At 45.6% G+C, this 24,517-nt stretch overlaps 1 protein-coding gene across 3 annotated transcripts in view; it reads right to left on the bottom strand.

Annotated features, from left to right (window-relative positions):
* Positions 1-24,517, bottom strand: part of PLXNA1 (plexin A1) — a 531,430-nt gene that overhangs the window by 42,064 nt on the left and 464,849 nt on the right. For all 3 annotated transcript variants that reach the window (XM_082265085.1, XM_082265087.1, XM_082265086.1), the window contains exons 21-22: positions 19,511-19,653; positions 5,127-5,383 (exon numbers count right to left, since the gene is read on the bottom strand). In XM_082265085.1, the coding sequence (XP_082121211.1) occupies positions 5,127-5,383; positions 19,511-19,653 (400 nt within the window). The remainder of the gene's footprint in view (positions 1-5,126; positions 5,384-19,510; positions 19,654-24,517) is intronic.

The raw sequence follows: 24,517 nt of genomic DNA, 5'->3' as shown, positions 1-24,517 counted from the left end.
CCAATGCCAAAGCAACATTACAAGATCACACAGCATGGGGTCCAAGTATGGTTCCCAAGGTACTACTGAGGTTACACTGATCTGGATGCAATGCTTCTAATGTTATAGCAGAAAGCAATGTTCCTGCTTAAGTGACAATCTATAGCAGTGCTCATCAACTTACATGGTATATGGGGGCCTCAACTGTGGCCCCTGACCGCTACTAAGGGCCTCAGTCTATTCAGTGTAAGACAGAGAGACTTCAGACGTAATAGAGGAGATGATCAGAGGACGAAAGGCTGCAGACATGCAACAGGGGTTGGAGGATGAAGACACATTACAAGATATAGAGACTGGGGATGAGCTATGTGAGACTACTAGATCAGTGTCATAGCCTCTTTACAAATAAATGCTTCTAGTAATGACTGCTAGTCTATGTACATGGGGTGAAACGTGTCAGTGGAGTGGCCAGGATTGAATGTAGGCTGAGGCTTCTTCTACTCTTCATATGAGAGTTTAGTGTGATGTGCGGCTATTAGGACCGCTTCTCCGTCTTCAGAGTCTGCACACGGTCGGCATGTGGCCTTTGGGATGCAGGTTGGGCACCAGGGCTCTATAGTATTCATCTGCACTCCTCCCCCAGCTTCAAAATAAAAGGTTATGTAGGGAGGTTAGGGATGGAGCTTGGCCAGCACAGACAGTAATTACACACTCCCAGAAGAGAGGGATAGGACATACAAGCAGACAGGCTCTTCTCGCAGAAGTCAAATTTTCTAGCAAGTTCAAAGGCTCATTGCATGTGATTAAAAATATTTACAGAAAGCAAACATGCTGCAAGTAAACTTTTGAAAATACTTGATTTTCGGTGCTTTACCTGCATTTTAAGTTGGCGACAGGGCCTCTTTAAATGCTCATGTGCAGTTATTAATAACTCTCATTATTAGGACATAAAGGTTCAGGCTTTGGGAGAAGTGATAGGACGGTGTTGCAGAATACTGGAGCGGCGTTCTTGGACGGCTCATGCATGCCGATGGCTGCTTCCAGCCGCCCTGGAAGGAGCTGACACAGATAGGTAGCACAGAGGCAATAAATAAGCATTAAGAGCTTCATTTACAGCCAGCTCCGACCGTCACACAGCCTTGAAGTGCAATTTCTGTCACCGGGCTTGTGATCAATAGAGAGAGGATGGGAAGATATTGAATTAATGAAGATAATGTATTTTTTAGCAGAACCTGGGCTTTTGCATTCGGAAATCGATGTGATTGTGTTTAATTCTTCTTTCAGTGCAGGCTCGCTGCGGGGATTGATTTCACTCAGGCTCCCTTTTTAATCATCTTCACATGTGCCCGCCATTGTGCTCGGGATGAGACCAATGATGGGCTGTCATTAATGGGCCCTGCAGCCCATATGTAGAGTGTATGCTGTGGGTGTGCAGTGTCTAGGGGAAGAACATTGTCTACAGCAGCTTTTGCAACCTTTATACTCTCATACCAACCCTAAAAATCATTTTCAGGAACCCCAGCTAAACTTAATACATTGGGAGTCAGTGGACAGAAGGCCCTTTAGATTGGTGGTCACTGGAAATAATGCCACCCTTACAGGGGTGGTCAGAATACCCTCTTTAGAGACAGCTATAAAAGATCAATGGTGTCATCCCACTGGTGCTGCCCACTAACTGGCTTTGGGCCCAATATCATGCAGGCATCAATCAGCTCAGGAAGCCCCTGGCAACCTCTGGGGGTAGCCTAGGGTTCCACAAACTCTGGTTTGGAGAATGGCTGGTCAACAACAATTAGTATTTCATTTAATTCATTGCGGGTCAGTGGACAGAAGGCCCCTAACATTGGTTGTCACTGGGAAAAATGCCATACTTACAGTGGTGGCCAGAATACCCCCTTAACAGACAGCAAAAAAAATTAGATTTTTGACTTAGCATAAAATCCATTTCTCCGATGTTCAATGATGGACACAGTTCCTGATATTCATAACCACTGGGTTATACTGCCCCCTACAGGAGTAGGACACTAGGCAGAAAATAATTCTGGCTACACCCATGGGCAGTCCCAGGGGGTATACTCCCTCTCTCTGCTATAGCCACTCCACAGAGGGCTATATAACTCCACAGAGGGTTGGTGTGTCCCTCAATGAACATCAGAGAAACGGATTTTATGGTAAATCAAAAAACCCATTTTCTCTTTTAGTCATTGGCGGAAACAGCTCCTGATATTCATAACCATTGGGACATTACAAAGCAGTGTTAAACATGAGGGATGGGAACAAAAAAAAAATCCTAATGCTAAAAATTAGCAAGCCAGGCAACAGCTCAACCAAACAAGTGGAGCCCACCTGGAAAAAAAAACACCCTCAAAGAGGATCAGGTCCTCTCAAACAGCAGCCTGCAAAACCTTGCAGCCAAAAGAAGCATCCGCAGATGCCAACACATCCACTTTATAAAACGTTGTAAAAGTGTGCACCGACGACCAGGTGGCCGCCTTGCAAACCTGCGTCACTGACGCCTGATGACGGAAAGCCCAGGAGGCACTAAGCGCCCTAGTAGAGAGCACCTCGACAGGGAAAGGAGGAACCTGACCATTGATGGAATAGGCCTGAACCACCGTCTGATCCATCTGGAACTGGTTGCAGAGGAAGCGGACAACCCTTTTCAAGGTCCATTCATGAGCAAAGAGTCTGACTTCCTTAAAGACTTCATAGCTGTCAATTACAACCTAATTGCCCAGACCACATCCAAGGCATGCAACGCAATTTGTATCTGATGTTTAGGCCTGGTACAAAGGGAAGGCAACACAATGTCATCATTCAAATGAGAATCAGAGACAACCTTTGGAAGGAACAACGGACAGGGGTGAAGAACCACCTTATTCCTGTGAATCACCAGGTAAGGTGAATGACAGAATAACACCGCCATTTCTGATACCCTATGGGCAGAGGTGATAGCCACTAAAAAGGCCAACTACTGGGACAGCATAAGCAGGGGAATCACCCAAATAGTTTCAAAGGGAGGCTTCTGTAGAACTGAATGCACCAAATTAAGATCCCAAGGCAAGAACGGAGCCGAACCAAATTTCAGACACCCTGAAGAAAGGGAGGCACTAGGGAGTGTGTGGCCAAAGGTCGTTGGAAGAAGACCACCAAAGCCTGGCCAGTTTCTGCTCAACTCCCTGTTGAAGGAAGGTCAAGATCCGAGCCAACGAAAAAAGAGCGAGGATGAACCCAAGAGACTCACACCACACAATATACGTCGTCCACGTACGATGGTAGATCTTCCCAGAAGTCGATTTCCTAGCTTTTTAACAGCATTGGAATCAACCTCTATCCATCAGCACCTGGCGTTCAACAGCCAAGCCATCAAAGACAGCGACTGTAAAGCGGGATGGAAGATTGGTCCTTGGGACAGCAGATCCTCTCTGAGAGGAAGCTTCCAAGGAACGCTGGCGACCAGCCGCACCAGATTGGCGTACCAAGCCTGGCGGAGCCAGTCCGGGGCCACTAAGATGACCAGAATCCCTTCTGCCTCGATCCTGCGTAGAGGTCTTGGCAGAAGCTTGAGAGGAGGGAAGGCATAAATCAGACGATACTGACCCCACAGGGCCATCGGCGCATCCGTGGCGACAGCCAGAGGCTTCCATGACTGTGCCAAAAACCTCTGCACCTTTCTGTTGATCCGGGTCGCTGACAGATCAACCTCGGGGACTGACCGGTAGTCTGGACTCTTCCAGTGTCCAGACCCCCTGAGCAGACATTTTGCAGAGGACAACTTCCCAGCCGGACAGGTTGGCATCCGTAGTGACCACTGTCCAATACAAGGGGAAGAAAGACTTACCCAGCCAAAGCACCGAAGAACAAAGCCACCATATCGGGACTCTCTCATTCCCCGGCTCAGCCGGATCTGATTGTCCAGAGACTGCGGATTCTTGTCCCATTTGGCCAGTATCTCCCTTGCAGGGACCTCGTATAGAACTGTGCAAATGAAACCACCTCAAAAGGTAGACACCATCAGGCCAAGCACCCGCATGCAAGTCCGGAGGGGTTACCATCTGCTGGACAGCAGGAGACGAATTACAGCCTGCAGTTTCTGCAGTTTGCCCATTGGAAGGAGCACTCTGGCTAAGGCCAAGTCCAGAGTTAGACCCAGATAGTCTAGCTTTGTGGACGGAACCAGAGCAGACTTCTGAAAATTCAGAATCCAGCCAGACACCCTAAAGCTCGTATGGTGATGTCCAGGTTTTCCACCAGAGCAGTAAGAGACTCTCCTTGCAAGAAGAGGTCGTCCAAGTATCCTAGTTCCGCAATCCCTAATTGGCGTAACAATGCTAGCACCGGGGCCAACACTTTTGGGAAGACCCGTGGAGCAGAAGCGAGACCAAAGGGTATTGCCACAAACTGCTAATGTTCATCTCCCACAGCAAAGCGGAGCAAGCCCCGGAGACAGACACATATTGGAAGGTAAGCATCCTTGATGTAGATGGAGGCAAAAAAAAAAAAAAACCCTGATGCAGGGAAGCCACCAGTGTGCGAACGGACTCCATTCTGAACTTCTGTACCCGCAAAAAGCAGTTCAGCGCCTTGAGGTCCAGAATTGGATGCACCTTGCCTACCTTCCTGGGGACTGTAAACCGGTTCAAGTAAAATCCCTGAAAACATTCTGAAGTTGGAACAGGGACCATTACCCTTTAAATTAAAAGGTCTTTCACCGCCCCAAAAAATACCCTGTAAGTGGACCAGGGACAGTCGTACGTTGGAAGGAAGAACCTTACCGAGGGTAATACTGGATACTTGTGTAGCCTAATCCTTAGGGAGCCATTTGTATAGCAATTGTTTGCAAATGAGGGGACTGCCAGCAGGTGGTTACATCTTTCAAGTAGCAAGAGTTTAAAATTACCCAGGTAACTCTAGCCTAATGACTGCACTTGGAAAACATCTATGTCTTGGTCAAGAAAATGCATGACTCAACCTTCAGAAGACCACATCAAACCCTCATATCCCTTTGCTGTGGTTTGGAAATCCAGACCCAAGAAATGGCATGACCAAACCCCATTCTGAGACACCCAAGGAAGGAGAAACAAACATGATTTGAAGTAGAACTTCTTATTTTTTTTTCTCTAATGGTTGCAAAGCAGGCACCCTACCTTCTGAGCAATAGCTTGGGGTGGTTCTTGCTCTCAAGGTTCTTCTCAATGAGGTCAGACAGGAGCTGTTTGAGGACCCCCGTGGCATATTCCATCTCCCCCTGCAGTCCCGTCATAATGAGTGACGCCACATTGCCGCGGTCTCGCATGGAGAAGCTGCGCTGAGCCTCCAGAGTGCGGATGAAGGTCAGTAGGAAATGCTTCTTGTTCAGCAACTGCCCAAACAGATTCAGAGCCTTCTCCACATTGGCTTGGACCTGCAATGGATATACACGGGACAATGTTTAGAACACAATGTGCTGTTAAAAATGATAAACCTAAAAAAGCTCATCATTATCATTATGGATATGCATTATATGGCCAAAGTATGGGGACAACCTAACAAACAATGGAGTTCCAGTGAAGGGTTCTGTTACTATACAACTTAAAAAGACATTTTAGACAATGGTGTACCCCAATGCTTGAGCTAACAGTTTGGGGAAGACCTATTTCTTTCCCACCATTACTTTTTTCTGTGTACAAACACTGGCTCCATAAAGACATGGTTTTGGAGTTTGAAAAGTTTGGAAATGAGTGGCCTGGAGAGAGCCCTGACCTCAACCCTACTGAACAAGTTTGGGATGAACTGGAACACTGACTGTGAACCAGGTATTCTAAATTTAAAGCCGGCCATAGACGGTTTAAATCTCGACCAGTTCAGCAGGAACCAGACAAAATTCGAACCGTGTATGGGCAGGCAGATTTTACCCAAGTTGATCGATTGATCAACTTGGGTACAATCAGCCTGTCTGATTTTTCATGCGATAATTGCCAGTGGCAAAAGTAGCTCCGCAGGTGGGACTTCCCCCATCAACACCGACTGCGTTGATGGGGAAATCTAGCGATTTTCTTTGCAGGAAAGAAAATCGCACCATGGGTGGCTTAACATTAAGTTCTTGACCTCATGAATTCTCTTTTGCCCAAATGAGTACAAATTCCCATAGACACTCTTCAAAGTCTTGTAGAAAGCCTACCTAGAAGTGTATATGCTGTAATAGCTACAAAGAGGGGCAATTCCATATTAATGTCTATGGTTAAGGAAACCTATTGGTTTGATGACCAAGCAGCCACAACCTGTTGGCCATATAGTGCACAACACACAGCAGAAAAGTCACATTTTCCTGTAGCCTCCAATAATCAATTATTTTTGTATTATTGTTTAAATCAGTCAAGCAGAACATCTACTGTTTACAATCAGTACAAAGAGGCTAATAGTGAGGAATAGTGAAGTGCAATTACTGCATAGCAATATGAAGCAGAAAGCCAATATGTACAAATATTGTTGCCCTTGTATATAATTACACACTTAAAGTATCATTAAACCCACATCATAAAAACGATCAATAAATTGTGTATTTCATGCTGTTCATACTCACTCAATACCTATAAGATTAATTTGCTGTATCCTGCAAAAAACCTGGTTGATCATGCTCGTCTCTATCTCCACCTTCTGTCTATGTCCCCAATGAATTTGGCAGAGCAGTATTGGCAGTTCTACACATGCTCAAGCATTTCTATGCTGAGCATTTCCTCCTCATCACATCTGAGCAGCCCATTTGACTATACAGTGACACATAAGTGGGCGTATACATAGTGGTAAATGACAGCCCACTCCCTCCCTCCGCCATGTCCACTAACCAGCTAAACATAATGGGGACGGGATATTACATGTAGATTAATGGAGGCTTCGTCTTCCTCTTATTCTAAGACACAGGCTGGAGGGGCGAGACACAGCCTGTGAATGGCAGAAATCAACCCACACCATTTATTTCCAAAATATAAGAAAGAATTGATTTCAAATATACATTTGTATAGAAATTTATAACAGTTTATTGATACTACTTATTTTTCTGCTGTATCCCAAATGTTGTTTTTTTTTTTTTTTTGAACATGTGACCAGCAGCACTAAAGCTTCTCCTGCTTATGTTTCCCTACTGAGAGGCTGGGAAAGAGCCGAATCTTGTGACAGCTGTATAGCAATTAGGAAAAAGGTACTATTTTTTTATTAAAATAATTACAGTGCAAACATCCACATACAGAAACCGAAGAGATCATGTAAATTTAACAGTGGGGTTGATTTACTAAAATCGGAGAGGGTAAAATCTGGTGCAGCTCTGCACATAAACCAATCAGCTCCCAGATTTTTTTTTATTTTTTTTTAATCAAAGCTTAATTGATCAAACTGAAGTTAGAAGCTGATTGGCTACCATGCACAGCTGCACCTGATTTTGCACTCTCTTGTTTTAGCAAATCAACCATATGTGCGTTTAGTATCAATTTAACATAGAAACAAGGTTAATAAATATTATTTACAAAAATGTTCATGGTACCGTTATGTAAAAAGCTTTAAGCTCCTTTCACACCATCTGCTGTCCGGTGCGGACCGTTCTCTGCTCAGCGGGAATCAATCCGCCGATCCCTGCTGATTCGCTCTGTGTGCAGAGAGGGAGGTGTCAGAGCCCCGCTGCTCTCTATGGGGGAATCGGATGAGAGCAGGCCACCTGTTCGCTTTTATCCGATCCATACCCTGGACGGATGGAAGATAGGGTTTCCATCCATCCGGATTTCACGGACAGGATCAGATGCGGATGGCAGCGGACATGTCTCTGCTGACATCCGCTGCCCTATAGGGATGCATGGAGGATCTGATCAGATCCACTGACAAAAACTGACAGCGGATCTGATCGGATCGTTCGTGTAAAAGGGGCCATAGAGAGACTACATTTACTTCAAATTCAAGCAGTGCAAATACCTGAATTTACTTGCTATTACCCTCTGCAGTCCCTGAAAAGCAGAGCGCACCTTGGGGGAGGCAAAAGCAGCACAAGGAGAACATCTGTTGTGCTGCAGCCCAAAAAGCATGCTGATAGCAGGAGAGAACAGAGTGATGGAGAGATGACCTCAGCAGTCTACTGCTTTACCTTTCACTGTCCAATCACAGGCTTGTGAAATGAAGATCTGTAAATGTTACTTAACTCCAGCAGAGAAAAAGCAGGTCTCCCAGCTTGCCAGACAGTTCTGTGCTGTGTACCAGAGCTGTAGAACTCAAGAATGGATGAAAGAAATACAAATCCTTCAGCAGGTAAAACCTTGGTGTATTTAGCCTTTCAGTTTAATTTACAAGAGACACCTGCAGCTCCTACAATGAACGTTCAACGTCAATGCAGTATTCTTTGCTGTAACTATTTCAAGCATGCGGCAAGGAGGGGGGGGGGGGATTGTAAAGGAGCTTGGATCCCTAGGGACCACTGATCAGAGAGTTCCGTACTATTCTGCGCAGGTGAGTATAAATTCAAGGCGATAGGAGGACTCTTCATCATTATAACACAGGGCACTTTTCATTTAATGGGAACTTTGGAGGGGGAAAGGGGGGTGGGAGCTCGTTGCAGACATCTCTCTGTGCTTTATACATTTCTGCGCTGCTGATTAATTCAACCATTAGGCAAAATTATCACCCAGGTTTCATATAGTTCAAGAGTCCTCAACCTTTGCAAGAGAGAAGAAAAAAAAAAAGGCTCTACAAAAGACACAAGCAGCTGGGGTGTTAATCACTGGAGTATTCATAATATATTCATTGGGCATTAAATTCTGGAGTTTTCTAAGTGCCTCTCTTTTGTAGGGCACAAATTGCACACAACAGGTTCTCCCGCAGAGCTATGAAGGACACTGATTCTGGATTCGCGCGCCTCCGGCCCACCGGCACGTGGCGGCCCCATTCTGCTGGGTCTGATTGCTTTCCAGAGTTATAAAGTCATTGAATTGTTTTAACGGGAAGACCAGCCGCGGCTCTAAAGTTACAGAGTGACACAGATCTACGCTTAACCCCTTCCAGTATTTTACTGCTAGGGAGGATCTGTGTCTGAATTGACCATGAGTAAGGAGTTTTCTCTAGACCCCTGGCGCCTTGAGCAATGTTTGTGTGGCCCTCGGGGCCCTTGCACCTATTGCCCTATTATAGCAGTGATTTCTAGCAATCTCATATAATATGTCTCAAGTAGCAAGTCAACAGACTTCAACTCCTATACCAATATTTGACCTTCTGTACCATATTGCTTAGTCTCTGACCATCTCTTGTATTAGGTCTTCAGTCTCCTGTATGTGTGTCTGCTGTATCTGAATATCTGTCATCCGTGACCATCTCCTGCAAGTCTGCAGTCTCTGACCATCTCTTATATCATGTCTGCAGCCTCTGACCATCTCTTGTATCATGTCCACAGTCCCTGATCAGCTCTTGTATCATGTCTGCAGACGCTGACCATTTTCTGTGTCATGTCTTCAGTCTCTGACCGTCTCTTGTATCAGGTCTGCAGTCTCTGACCATTTCTTGTATCAGGTCTGCAGTCCCTGGCCATCTCCAGTATCACGTCTGCAGTCTCTGACCATCTCCAGTATCACGTCTGCAGTCTCTGACCATCTCCAGTATCACGTCTGCAGTCTCTGACCATCTCCAGTATCACGTCTGCAGTCTCTGACCATCTCCAGTATCACGTCTGCAGTCTCTGACCATCTCCAGTATCACGTCTGCAGTCTCTGACCATCTCCAGTATCACGTCTGCAGTCTCTGACCATCTCCAGTATCACGTCTGCAGTCTCTGACCATCTCCAGTATCACGTCTGCAGTCTCTGACCATCTCCAGTATCATGTCTGCAGTGTCTGACCATCTCCAGTATCATGTCTGCAGTCTCTGACCAACTCCAGTATCATGTCTGCAGTCTCTGACCAACTCCTGTATCATGTCTGCAGTCTCTGACCAACTCCAGTATCATGTCTGCAGTCTCTGACCAACTCCAGTATCATGTCTGCAGTCTCTGACCAACTCCAGTATCATGTCTGCAGTCTCTGACCAACTCCAGTATCATGTCTGCAGTCTCTGACCATCTCCAGTATCATGTCTGCAGTCTCTGACACTGAATAGTCACTGAATTTTATGAGCATCCCTTTGTTGATTTCGAGAGCCGCACTTGAGACCCACAATATCAGGAAAGCTGACCATCACTGCTCATTTTTTGGGGAAGTAAAAACCCTTGCGCTCCTTCTTTGGTGCCCTCAACCATTTTAAAGCAGAACTCCAGACACAAAGTTAAAATAGATCTAAACCTCTGTTATGCTTTCTATCTCTATTTTATCCACTGCAATGAGCTGAATCTAACCCTTTGAACGCCTTTTGTTCTGATTGTTTTTGAATGTACATGCCGTTTCCTTAACTAAGTCTCTGTTACTGCAGTCCCTGGTTTAATTACTGGCCAGAATGATATCTGCATGGAGTTTGCATGCTCTGGTTTCCTCAAGGTCCTTTGGTCTGCTGTTAATGGACTCCTGTCCAAAATTGACCCTAGTATGTATGTACGCATTTGACATAGGATTCTAGATTGTAAGCTCCTTGAGGGCAGGAAGTTGTGTGAATGTACTGAATTGTAAAGTGTTGTGTAAATGGTTTGCATTTCATAAACACCTGTAATAATTTTTTTCAAATATACGATTTATGCTTGGGATTACAATTGCAGCAAGATCTTTTATAGCATTATAGGGACTGATGGCAGGCTCCCAGTATACATGGGATTTACATTTTCCACCGTAGTTCTTCCCGATGGCTCTTTGCTCTAGGTCTACTCATTAAAAAAACAGACCTGTCTCTTTTTCTTTGTGCGCCACAGAGCCTTCGTGGAGACGTAGCAGAGATGCAGTCACGGCTTCCATCAGCTTTTGTAACAGACACTCCCGAGGATGAACGTGCTGCAGGGTGGCGAGCAGCATAAGACCCGGTAAATGGCGGTGGAAGATGCCAGCCAATTATTTGCACCAGCCAAGCTGATTATCCGGCTAGGTTGTTGCAGAATTTATCTTAAACAAATTATTTCTACAAAGGCCTACTATGCTGAAACTACAAATCCCATCATACCTTTGCCTTTGGAAGTCATGACTGTTTCGGTTAGTCTTGCAATGCCCCATGGGACTTGTAGCTCCTCGGAAACTCAAGTGCCGTGGTTGCATACCCCTGAACCAATGTCTTTTACAGACTCCAGGCTGGTCTATACTATACTTGAGTGGTCTCTTCTTCATAAAGTCAAGAGATTTAGAAGATATTTAGCATCACACCTGTGCAACATATGATGTTGTAAATCTGAAATAAAATTTCCAACATGTTTTGGGGATGAGGAAAGAGAAAGGCTGACAACACGGATTAGGCCACCAGACTACACAAACATGACCGCCATGCACTAAGCTACAGTAAAATAGCGGCCCCGCGCGCACCACGAGGCTCCCAGGGACCGAGGAAGGATCCATAGGCCTCAGAAAACGGAACAGGCAGGAAGGGGGGGCCCCCGGCAGGAGCCCCCCACCAGGTACAGCCCCCCTTACAGCTGATCGCCAGCACAGCACCCTGCGTCCCACCCCAGGCGGTGGACCAGGCCATCCCACAGCCCCAGCGTCAGTAAAGGGACCACCAGACTGATGAGGGGGATGTCTAATGGGAAGGAGGGGAACCCAGGGGTCCAACCATCCCATGGAGGGGCCCATGTCCCCCCAAAACCCTCCAGGGGGAGATGGGGGACAGTCACCATATGAGGAACCAGGCGGGCACCGCTCCATACAGAACCTCCATCCATCGAAATGGGGGGGGCTGTTGGCCAGGAGGAACTCGTGCAACTGAGACCTGGTCATATGTGACCTAGCGGCATTCAACTCGCAGGCCAGCCCCCCTCTGGTGCTATGTCGCGGCCGACCTGACGTGGAGCTGATGTCTGTGCACGCTCGCTGGCCAGACTGGGGTGACCACTGGATCTAGATTATCCAGCCCGTCGCCCAGTCCGGCAGTGGATTGTAGATCTCACAGGAAAAAAAACCAGGAGAAAAAAATGTGACTTAAAAAGAAAATTTGCCAGGACCATAGATCCCAGCAAGGAACTAGGTCCTTACTCCTGACTAGCAGAGAGAGGGAGTATACCCCTCTGGGACTGCCCATAGGCGTAGCCAGATTTTTTTTCCCGGATAGTGTCCTACTCCTGTAGGGGGGCAGTATAACCCATTGGTCAAAAAGATCAGGAGCTGTGTCGGTCAATGAACGAAAGAGAAATATTTTTGGTGTGAAGGTCCGCTTCAATTAATATAATTTAAAGAATTTATACATTAGGGTTAATGCTTCCTGGCTTTCTTTCTGGAGGCTTGGGGTTGATCAGGACAGTCTGTGACCATCTGGAAACTGTCTGCCGGAAACATAACTTCTCCCCAATTACCGCCCGTCTAATGGAAGCGCCAGCGCACCTTGCAGCAGACGAAAAGCAGATTGCACATTATGCGGCCCAGGGAAGTTTGTCATTTGTTTTACGAGCCGGCTTTGGGAAGTAAATTTGGAAAGCCATTAAACATATCGAACTATGAAACAAGTGCGGGGAATGTAAGGCACTTAATTGGACGGGTCTTTATTGGAAATCCTATTGATGATATATAGTAAGAGGGCTGCTTTTATGGTATGTGTTGTACTCGATAGAGACCTGTGTCATGGGGCTAAGCCCATTTTTATAAAGGGCAGATGTAGATGGTAAATGCAATCAGAGAGGGAGGGGCACTGCTCTTCACGACAAAAGGATTTTTCCATCAATATTTTTATATTAGCTCCAACTAAATGCACATTTCCTCTGATCTGTCTGCTTGTTGGAAAGTGTTTAGCTTCCAGCAGAATTTACTGGCACAGAATGCCACAAACACAGAGACAGCAGCAGACGTGCTTTGGCAAGGCAAGGTATACTCAAATTAGAAATTTATTCGGCATTAAAATACAATTAATGGCCAAAAGTAGGTGGACGTCCCATCCAAATGATTAGGATCAGGTGTTTCCAGTGACTGATACTGGTAATGCTACAGCATACAAATGTTAGAAAATGATGTGCTTCCATCCTTGTGCTAACCGTTTAGTAAAGGCCCTTTTTTGTTCTAGTAGCCCTTGTGCACAAAGTCAGCTCCATAAAGGAATGGTTTAATGAGTTTGGTGTAAAGGAATTTGAGTGGCTTGCTGAGGAAACCTGACCTCAACCTACTGGACACCTTTGGAATTAATTTGAGTGGCGATTGCAAGCCAGACCTTTTCATCCAAAAGCAGTACCGGTCCTCAACCCTAGTGTACTCAAGTTTGAACACCGACTGCAAGCAAGGTCTTCTCCAACACCAGTACTGTACCTGACCTCAAAAATTCTCATTCCCACTGGCATTATCCACAATCTTGTGGAAAACCTTCCCAGAAGAGAAGAGACTGTTACAGCTGCAAAGGCCAACATCATAATAATGTCCATGGTTTTGGAATAAGATGCTCAAGAAGTTCATATAGGTATGATGGTCAGCTGTAGCCAATCAGACTGATTATAGGGCTAGCATCACTAAAACAGGGGTCTCCAATCTTTGTAAACAAAGGGCCAGTTTACTGCCCTTCTGACTTTCTGGGGACCATTGTGAGTAAACAATGCTTAACTATTCAAATGAGTGGAATAGTGCCCCATCTCTGGTGTCAGTGGGAGTAACAGTGCCCCATCTCTGGTGTCAGTGGGAGAAACAGTGCCCCATCTCTGGTGTCAGTGGGAGAAACAGTGCCCCATCTCTGGTGTCAGTGGGAGAAACAGTGCCCCATCTCTGGTGTCAGTGGGAGAAACAGTGCCCCATCTCTGGTGTCAGTGGGAGAAACAGTGCCCCATCTCTGGTGTCAGTGGGAGAAACAGTGCCCCATCTCTGGTGTCAGTGGGAGAAACAGTGCCCCATCTCTGGTGTCAGTGGGAGAAACAGTGCCCCATCTCTGGTGTCAGTGGGAGAAACAGTGCCCCATCTCTGGTGTCAGTGGGAGAAACAGTGCCCCATCTCTGGTGTCAGTGGGAGAAACAGTGCCCCATCTCTGGTGTCAGTGGGAGAAACAGTGCCCCATCTCTGGTGTCAGTGGGAGAAACAGTGCCCCATCTCTGGTGTCAGTGGGAGAAACAGTGCCCCATCTCTGGTGTCAGTGGGAGAAACAGTGCCCCATCTCTGGTGTCAGTGGGAGAAACAGTGCCCCATCTCTGGTGTCAGTGGGAGAAACAGTGCCCCATCTCTGGTGTCAGTGGGAGAAACAGTGCCCCATCTCTGGTGTCAGTGGGAGAAACAGTGCCCCATCTCTGGTGTCAGTGGGAGAAACAGTGCCCCATCTCTGGTGTCAGTGGGAGAAACAGTGCCCCATCTCTGGTGTCAGTGGGAGAAACAGTGCCCCATCTCTGGTGTCAGTGGGAGAAACAGTGCCCCATCTTTGGTGTCAGTGGGAGAAACAGTGCCCCATCTTTGGTGTCAGTGGGAGAAACAGTGCTCCATCTTTGGTGTCAGTGGGAGAAACAGTGCCCCATCTTTGGTGTCAGTGGGAGAAACAGTGCCCCATTTTTGGTGTCAGTGGGAGGAACAATGTCTCATCTTTAGTGTCAGTAGGAGGAGCAGTGCCCCATCTTTGGTGTCAGTAGGATGAACAGTGCCCCATCATTGGTGTCAGTAGGAGGAGCAGTGCCCCATCTTTGGTGTCACTAGGAGGAACAGTGCTCCACCTTTGGTGTCACTAGGAGGAACAGTGCCCCATCTTTGGTGTCACTAGGAGGAACAGTGCCCCATCTTTGGTGTCACTAGGAGGAACAGTGCCCCATCTTTGGTGTCAGTGGAAGGAACAGTGCTCCATCTTTGGTGTCAGTGGAAGGAATGGGGCCCCCTCACTGGCATCAGGAGAAATGGTGCCCTATTTTTGGTGTCAGTAGGAGGAATAGAGCCCTATTATTGGTGTCAGTAGGAGGAATAGAGCCCTATTATTGGTGTGAGTGGAAGGAATGTGCTCCATTGATGGTGTTAGTCTGAGGAATAGTGGCTTGTTTTTAGTGAGCAATAGTGCCCCAAGGATCATATAAGGGCAAGCAAAGGGCTGCATCTGGCCACCAGGCCACAGGTTGGAGACCAATGCTCTAAAAAGATGAGGTCGGTAAAACGCTTAGCCAACAGTGGTCTATCACAGGACTCTTCAAATCCCAAATGGGTCCTTTGGCAACCAGGATGTCCAACTCCTATTTTTTGCTAGACCGGTCAGGCAATGATAATCATTATTGAAAAAGTTTCCCAGACAAAGTTTCCTGCAGACTGATTTCTCAGACATGTACACCATTAGGAAGTTGAACCTAGCTTCTGCTGTGCTCTGTTATGTGACAAGGTTTTGACCATTAAATATTTTATTTCTTTCTGATTGGCCCAATGTTCAGTAGAGCATTAAACTAGGGTAGAACCAGGCCCGTTTGATCCAATATAGCCGGTATAATCAAAGCTGCGGCCAATTAGAACAATCGCAGGAATAATTCAACCTGCAGCCAATCAGATCTTCAGCTCCCTAAACAAAAACTTACACCTATTCTGAAAATGCCTTAAACGAAAACAAATGTTCTCAATTTTCATTAAAAGGTTTCCAAGCCTGTACTGGTTCACATACTGGCTTGACTTTCACAATTGGGAATTGTAATATAATACTGTAAGAATTTTTAATATAGTTGTGGTTGCAGTGACTTCCTGTTCAGGTGGGGGACCGGCTGACACTACGTCAGGGATCTGGGGCAAAACTGAACACAGTAATATATCAACTACATCTACATATGTTTTATCAGAAACACATGTCTGCTCCACACTTTAGGGGCTGATGATCACCTGCTGCCAAACTGAACACAGCTGCTTGTCAGAGCATGCTGGGCCTTGTAGTCTTTGAAGTTAACGTGGAACTAAACCCAGCAATTTAATGGTTTACAAAAACGGTTACATTCAAGGTATACCATGAATAATAATTGTTATAGTTGCTTGTACTCTGAACGGTCAAGCCTTCAAATGGCTAGTGCAATAACTGATCACATGCACAGCACATTGACAACTGCAGATAAAACAGAGGCTAAGATGGCGGCTTCCTTGGCTGTAAGGGATAGAAGGGTTTAGTTCCGCTTTAAGACAACCAATTTTTTACAGAGCTCAAACTGTCCCAGTGCTGTCACATGGAGTGAGTCACAAGCTCCTCTATACTCAGTCTCAGAACCACTAAGTATTTAATTCAGCTTCTGATGCTGAATGGAATAGAAGAGAGTAAAAGAGGAGGATATTGCAGGGGTGGCAGAATAAAGTGGTAGTACAATGCAGCAATACCGATCTCATGATCAATGTGTATTTACAATTTTTTTGCAATGATGCCTGTAGAATCAGTTTGTCACAGGTACAAGGCACAGGCTCTTGCAAAGCTTTCTCCTGGCCTCACGTCCATATGGAGGTATGCAGTTGCCATTTTGAGACTGGAGAAAGCACAGCTGGACTACAAGAGGCTTAGGGAGGAGGGATCATGGGCACAGCTTTGTGCAGTCATTATGCTGTGGTGTCAGATAGGACATGAAATAGTTTACTTGTTCTGTCCTCCATGCTCCCTGCAATTAAGGTATAGAAGGCGGATAATGACCCTCAATATGGGTGTAACATGAAATAAGGTCCAAAAATGGGCAGCACAGTCACCAAACGGTTAGTATTTTCACCTAGCAGCACCAGGGTCATCAGTTCTAATCCCAAACATAGCACTACCTGCCTGGAGTTTACATGTTCCCCTGTGCCTGCGTGGGTTTCCTCCGGGTACTCTTGTTTCCTCCCACACTCGACAGACATTCTGGTAAGTTAATGGGCTCTGACTAAATTGGCCTTTGTATGTCTATGTATGAATTTGAGTTTAGGGACCCAAGACTGTAAGCTCCTTGAGGGCAGGGACTGATGTGAATGTACAACGTATATGTAAAGCACTGCATAAATTAACGGAGCTATTGAAGTACCTGTAATAAATTAAAAAATGAGTAAAAAACCTGGACAGAGCCTTTAAAGTAAACCTGTTGCTTTGCGTTCATTTATTTTTTTTTTTTTACATAATTCAAATCTAATTTACAATGTAGACACATTTTTCTGTTAAGTCATCCACAGTATGCTGAGAACTGTAGTTCATCAACACTGCCACTGCCGTCTCCTAGTCGGGTTATCGCTGCAACAGTCATAAATACTATCTTAAAAGCCTGCAATAAAAAAAAAATCCTCTATCTTCTCCAAAAATGACATTTGCTGCTGCCGTAAATTATCACTTTTGCAGCCATCGCCCTATAATTTACAGCGCTCGGCATAAATTATATGCTGAGTTTTTGTTGCATAAAAAATGAAAAGGCATCCTCTTTTTAAATAGTCATATAAACCCTGCTAGCCATAAATTTTACCAGCTTTTAACTCTGCACTGCCAGTTCATTAACGTAACAGAAAAAAACCCCTGAAACATTCAAATGGTGATTATTAGTGGCAGTTAGACTGTTGGAAACAGGAAACTTGCTCATAGGAAAAGGCATAAATGCCGGTTTATAAGCCACAATAAGAATTTTCTGAACAATGCGCTATTATTCGCTCTGTTGTGCAAGAACAGTGCTGGGCCTCAGCGCTCTACATGAGCACACTTCTAGAACGTATGTATGCATGTATTGTGACCGGCAGGGGTATTGAAGATCTTACAAAGGCTGTTACTATGGAACCGGCCAGGGCACCATCTGCATGGAGTGTGCGTGTTCTGGAGTGTGTTTGCATGGGTTTTCTCCAAGACTCCATAGACATGCTGGTAGGTTCATTGGCTCATGTCGAAGTTCACCCTATTATGTGTGTGTATATATATATATATATATATATATATATATATATATATATATACACACACATATACATCCAAACAGATACAGCCCCTGTTTGGGTACTTGGACAGCTGGTGGCATCGGTTGTCAAAATAAAATAGCTGCAGTGAGTGATTCGTTCATCTTCAGATGACTGGCTGCATTGGCTGATTGAACACAAATTTTCTAACGATCCCGTTTGAGAGGAATAGATCACTATGTTGACTCCTCTCGAATGGGAATGGCCATAGATGGATCGAAATTCAGTCATTCTCTGCTAAGTAATCCGGATTTTGATACATAAATAGCAAGCTTTAAGCTCCATTCACATCTGAGCGATTTGGATCGTGGGCAGATTCTCTGTGATTCTGTCTGCGATTCCAGACGCGCATCAAAACGGGGAACGCGTTTGTGATGCCATTATTTTTTTTAACGCCACCTCAAATGCAGTGCAATTTTGCCACAATTGTCAAGCGACAAAACATGCTACAATCGTTGCAAAAATTGCAACTGCAAATGTTCCTGGCTCTGTGACAAGATTTAGGCATGATAGCTATGATTAAGCACTGTTAGTAGTGTGAAACGCATCAGCTGTCTTTAAATTGTACCTCTGTATGCTGTGGTATTTTATCCTCTTCTCAATAAATATTTGCATTGAAGTGCGGCTGTCCAGACACTTTTTGTTCTATATGCCAAGATTTAAGCCTCGTACACACGCAACGAATTTCGGCCGACCGGTCGTTTGTCCAGAGTGGTGTCTGTTGGTTGGAATGTGCTCTAGACTGCACACAAATTTTTTCGTCCGACAGAATTATACTTCAGAAGTGATGTCATGTGTTGGATTGCTTTCTTTGTGTTCTTTCATCTCTGAGCATGCTCAGTCTCACTCATAAGATTTTTCCCTGTCGAAATCTGTACTGACTGCACGAAAATCGGACGTGTTTTGACGGTGGACAAAAATTTTATAGCCTGCACACCAGGATTTTTTCAGCCGAGAAATCGGAGTCGGTTGTCGAGAGCACCATACTAACAAGCCGAAAATCGGCAGATCGGTCATCGGACGAAAATTCCCGGCCGAATTTCGACTTGTGTGTACGGGCCTTTAGTACAGGAGCTTCTTTGGAGCGTTGTCTTCAACACCTCTCACAAGTATGGCCACTCTACACTATTGAATGCTTTGGCTGCATCGAAGGATAAAATTGCGCGGTTTCCCAGATTATTTAGAGAGGGCTGAATTTAAAAAAAAAAGCTATTAAAAAAAAAAAAACAGCAGCACCTGTCGCTGCGCTACGCTCAGGTGTGAATGGAGCCTTAGAGATTCTGCTGGAAAGCCGAGCCCTAGAACTGCCACAGTCACATTCACGCTGGGTCTGGTGACTCAATAGACGGCGAACGGATTTATCAACACCTGACATTATCAATGAGGGATCTGGAAGTCATTGGGCAGCCCCAGAGAGGGGGAAAAACCAGCAATTTGTTGCTCTTGTTTCTTCCCCTGCTGAACAATAGCAGTGTAATGAGCGCGATGTGTGAGCCAAACTCCCAGATTAGACACGTGCTCATTCTTCTTGCATTCATCCGTTTCCTGACACTGAGCCAAAGAACTTATAGCGGGTGCAGGCTCTCTACAACAATACCGTGGTGCTTACCTCCATCTCCTTCAGCACAGGGTGGTCTTCAATCCCGGGGAAGAGGACGCGCATGGCGTAGGTGCGATAGTCCAGGAAGGGGATGCCAGCTCCGTCCAGGTCATTGGTCAGCTCGTGGATGTCCGTCTGCAGCTCAGCGAAGGCTACAAGAAGAGAGAAGGCATGGTAGTTAAAGAAAGTCTGCAAAAAAAATGTTATGGAGGATAATTGCCTTGTGAAAATGCTATTTGGCTGGCTGTCTCTGGCTTTGGCATGTGCAAAGTCACTGATCCAGAAAAGAATAGACTGCTTTGGGTTGGTGGCTCTGAGAAGCACTGAAGCCCAAGAATAAAGAAGTTTTAGTCCCCATTCACACTAGCGCGACTTGTCAGGCCGCCTGCTATTGATTAGCACAGGACCCGTTCTAATAGGAGCGACACAAGTCGCTCCGACTTAGAAAAAGGGTCCTGTGCTACTTTGGGGCGACCTGGAGGCGACTTGCATTGACTTCAATGATATGAAGTCCGTGCATGTCGCGCCAAGGTCGCGGTGCAAGCTGTGCACCGCGACTTCACAGGTCGCCCCGGCAAGTCGTGTCGCCCCTGTGTGAATGGGCTCTTAAAGTCTCAAGATTTTTCACCTTCACGCATTCTATGCATTAAAGTATTTGTAACCCTAAAAATAAATAAATAGGAAAAGAGAGATCCTCTTTCCTTATAGCAGGTACTTGTGCTGTCTAACCTGCCCCTCTGGAAACTGTAAAAAACCTGGCTGATCCTGCCACTTTCTTTGTTTCCCTCTCTGTGCTAACCACGATAATCATGGCTAATGAGCCCTGACCACCGTGGTCAGCCTGCGTGCCTACGTCACCTGTAGCTCTTCCCTCTGCTCTCCCCCTCCCCATCTGTCAGCTCCTTGTGTCTGTGTCTGTCTGCACCCCCTCCCCGCTGCGGATAATAAACCAGTCAAATCTCACTGCCAGCCACTCTCTGTTAAGCTCCTATCCTGCACTGTATAACTGCTTGTAAGAAACAAAGCCTCTAAATACCTTTTTGAGAAGTATCTTTAGGTCTCCCAGCCGCTCTGATAACACAATCCAGGGCTACAGCAGGAGGAGCCGAGCGGCCAGCTCGGAGGTCACATGACAACTGGCTGACGTAAGAGGGAGAGCTCGGCTCCTCCTGCTGTAGCCTTGGATTGTGTTATCAGAGCGGCTGGGAGTCACGTGACAGACCTAAAGACACTTTTCAAAAATGTATTTAGAGGCTTTTTTTTTTTTCCAGTTATACAATGCAGGATAGAAGATTAAAAGAGGAGCTGGCAGCAAGACAATGGTTTAGTGTTACAGACCCCCCATTATTATATTATTGCCATTGGCTCCCGCTGCTGTCAATCCAATCCAGTGACACGAGAGCGGGGGGGCTGGGCCCTTGCACAGAGCAGGTGTGTATAACACGTTTGTTATTTAAAAAAAAAAAAAATCACTTTAATAATATAGTATTGAGATTAAAGGGTCACTAAACCCGTATCATAAAAAAAAAAAATATAACTACCTATAGATGGTATATTACATGCTGTTCATATTCACACAGTTACTATGAGATTTGTTTTCTGTATTCTGCAAAAAAACTGGCTGATCTTGCTGTTCTCTACTTCCACATTCTGTCCAAGTCCCCAATTCAGCTAGGGATTCACACATGTGGGTGTATACACAGTGGTAAACGACAGTTCATTCCCTCCCTCCTCCTCCATGTCCACTAACCAGCTAAACACAATGGGGGTGGGATATTACATGTAGATTACAGAAGGCTTCACCTCCCTCTTATTCTAAAACACATACTGGAGGGGTGTGACACAGAAATTCACAGTTGGCAGAAATCTACCCACACCATGTTTTTGCCAAAAAAAAAATAAAGATTTGATTTTAAATATATATTTGTATGACAATTTAAAACCGTTTATTGATATTTTTTAACTCTGTATTGCAAAGGCTATTTTTTTTTTAAATTTGACCAGCAGCAGGGGACTAGAAGCTCCTCCTGCCTATGTTTCTCTGCATACAGGCTGGGAGAGAGCTGGGTCATGTGACAGCTGTATATCGATTATGAAAAAGGTATTTAGATGTTTTTTTTTTAAATTAAGGAATTGCAGCTTGTAGGCAGCAGGGTACCATGGGATATGTAGTCCGTAGAAATTGAGGAGAACCTGTAGGAAATAAAGGACGCAGTGGCTAAGAGTGTAATGGGGTTTTGGAATCTTTGGCCATCCTGATTGCCCACTCCGGGATCAAATAACTCCTCAGGCGTTCATTCATCCCGACACCCAGAAGATGCCAAGACTGTACATTGAGCTGTGCATGCACACAGGAGAAGAGCAAACAGGTAAGAATTCTTTATGGTCTAAAAGGCAGAATATGTCTATTCTGCAATAAAAGGCTTGTTTGCAACTTTTCCATTTTTGTATAAACGTTTTAAAAGTCCAACAGGTACACTAGCAATTTTTTACCAAGTGTATTCCCAGGACCTAGCTCGGAGATCTCCTCGGATGAACGAAATATCCGAGACACACAACTGTTCGGTTACATCTTACCTGCACGCCTAAAAAAACTCATAATGAATATTAATTCTGAGCAGACTCAGAAGGGTAACTACATTTTTGATGCTTTCTGGAATCTTTTCTTTTCTAAACTTCCAGGGGGAAAGAATCCAATTTCTTTTTGGTACAAGGGAGCTTTCATGGTCACCTGTGGACAGCTGTAGATGAACCTCCACAGCATCCAGAAAATTGTGAGTATTTTTAGTTGAAACAAATGAGACTTTAAAGAGAACCTGTTTGAACTCTTAAAAGTCCTGCCTAAGGACAGACACCACAAGCAGCCTAAAAGAAAACTTTTGTTACATGAGCGTCTCTTTGAAAACAGGTTCCACTTTGCTGGTCCAAAGTTCAGGATAGCCAAGCTCTTAATAAAACCCAAGATCAGAGGGGAGTCTTTTTTAGCTAACAAAGAAGAACAGGCACCCTGCTGCGGCTTCTCTCAGGCTGAACTTTAGTTTTAACATTTTAAAATGGCAGACAGATTTGCTTTAAAAGCAGGGGTGTCCAAACTTTTTTCAAAGAGGGCCAGACTTGATGAAGTGAACATGCGTGAGGGCTGACCATTTTGCCTGACATTCTTTGAACCATTAAAATTAAATACAAATTAACTATTTTATGAAATTGTATGCACTATTTTAAGAATTGCACGCTGAACACTAAGCTAGAAACATTACTAAGCCTAGCAAAGATACAAAAACTCAAATAACAGTGCAGCGCAATAAAAAAAATGTGTCTATCACACAACAAATAAATAAAGCAGTAAGGCCCCGTTCACACTGGGGCGATCCGACTTCCCGGGGCGACCCCACAGGTCGCGGCGCGGCGCGCTGCTCGCACCGCGACCTCGGAGTGGCCGGCACGGACTTCATAACATTGAAGTCAATGCAGGTCGCTCCAGGTCGCCTCAAAGAAGCTCCGGACCCTTTTTCTAAGTCAGAGCGACTTGTGTCGCTCCTATTAGAACGGGTCCACAGCTTCTCTATGCCAGACGACCTACGGCGACCTGTCAGGCGACCAGGTCGCCTGACAGGTCGCCCCAGTGTGAACGGGGGGCTTAGACTCAAAATTCCCTAAATAAACAAGTAGGGTCCAATGAAAGAGAGGGTGCCAGAAAACCTGATCCACTTCAGGTGACAAACCCTTCACCAATATGCAATCCAATGCGCTCCCCTCACTGTAATGTAAGACCCCCTGTATTACCAGCAGGTCATACACACTTTACTCCACCAAAAAGAAAGGTTGAAGGGAAGAGTGGAAGATGATCTTCAGCTTTCCACCTGCTCACAGCTTTGTGAATGGCAATCCCATGTATGTAAGGACCAGTCATGTCTCCTGTTTAACCAGCAGAATAATGTGTCAGCCAGCCAGCACATGAAGGTATATATAGGAATAAAAAGCATCTAAGTGCGTACTTCTGTATTTAAAACTACCGTATATACTCGAGTATAAGCCGACCTGAATATAAGCCAAGGCACCTAATTTTATCACAAAAAACAAGGAAAACTTATTGACTCGAGTATAAGCCTAGGGTGGGAAATGCAGCAGCTACTTGACCCAACTGGACCACCACGAATCCCAAAACAGGGGCTGCAGGCATGGTGCAGGGGCTGCGGACATGGTACAGGAGATGCAGGGGCTGCGGACATGGTACAGGAGATGCAGGGGCTGCGGACATGGTACAGGAGATGGTACAGGCAGGGCACAGGAGATGGTACAGGCAGGGCACAGATAGTAAAGGAGATGCAGTGCTGCGGGCATGGTACAGGAGTCTCACTTACCTTTACCTGCAGTGCTGCGGAGGAGTCTCATTTACCTTTCCGCCTTACAATCTAAAAATGACGCCGCCCGGCGCCAACATGTCACTGCGCATGCGCCGTCTGCCTGGGAATAGCCGAACGTGTACGGGCTTACCCGAGCAGTGGCAGCGCATGCGCACTGACCGGGGAAAAGGTAAGTGAGACAGTGACTCGAGTATAAGCAGAGGGGGGCTTTTTCAGCATGAAAAAACATGCTCTAAAAGTCAGCCTATACTTGAGTATATACGGTAAGGGTTTAATTAATAAAATGGCACTTACAGAAAAACTTCTTAAAACAGGCAGTAGAATTGTACAAATTACTCCGATCCTCGGTTGGCTCCACGAGAAAGCAGCCTACAGGTGGCTGTGTGCGGTGAACTCACAGCGTAGGGAGAAAGAACGCACCAAATCCCGCGACGTCCAAGAGATCGCCAACTGAGGACGAGCAGTCCCACGGCATTAAAAGAGGCAGAGATCCCAGCAGCGCTCAGAGATTCATTGGGGCCTGTATTAAACCGAAACACGGGCCGCAATTGGCCCGCGGGCCAGACTTTGGACATGACTGCTTTAAAGGCAACCAATCACCAGCAGGTGCTTGTAGTTTTTTTGCAACTCCACTCCTGAACTTGTCAAACAG

This window comes from Pelophylax lessonae, assembly GCF_965119305.1.
Source record: "Pelophylax lessonae genome assembly, chromosome: 8".
NCBI classification, from domain to species: Eukaryota; Metazoa; Chordata; class Amphibia; order Anura; family Ranidae; genus Pelophylax; species Pelophylax lessonae.
Note: the sequence above shows the minus strand (reverse complement) of the source record. Positions and strands in the feature narration are given on the sequence as shown.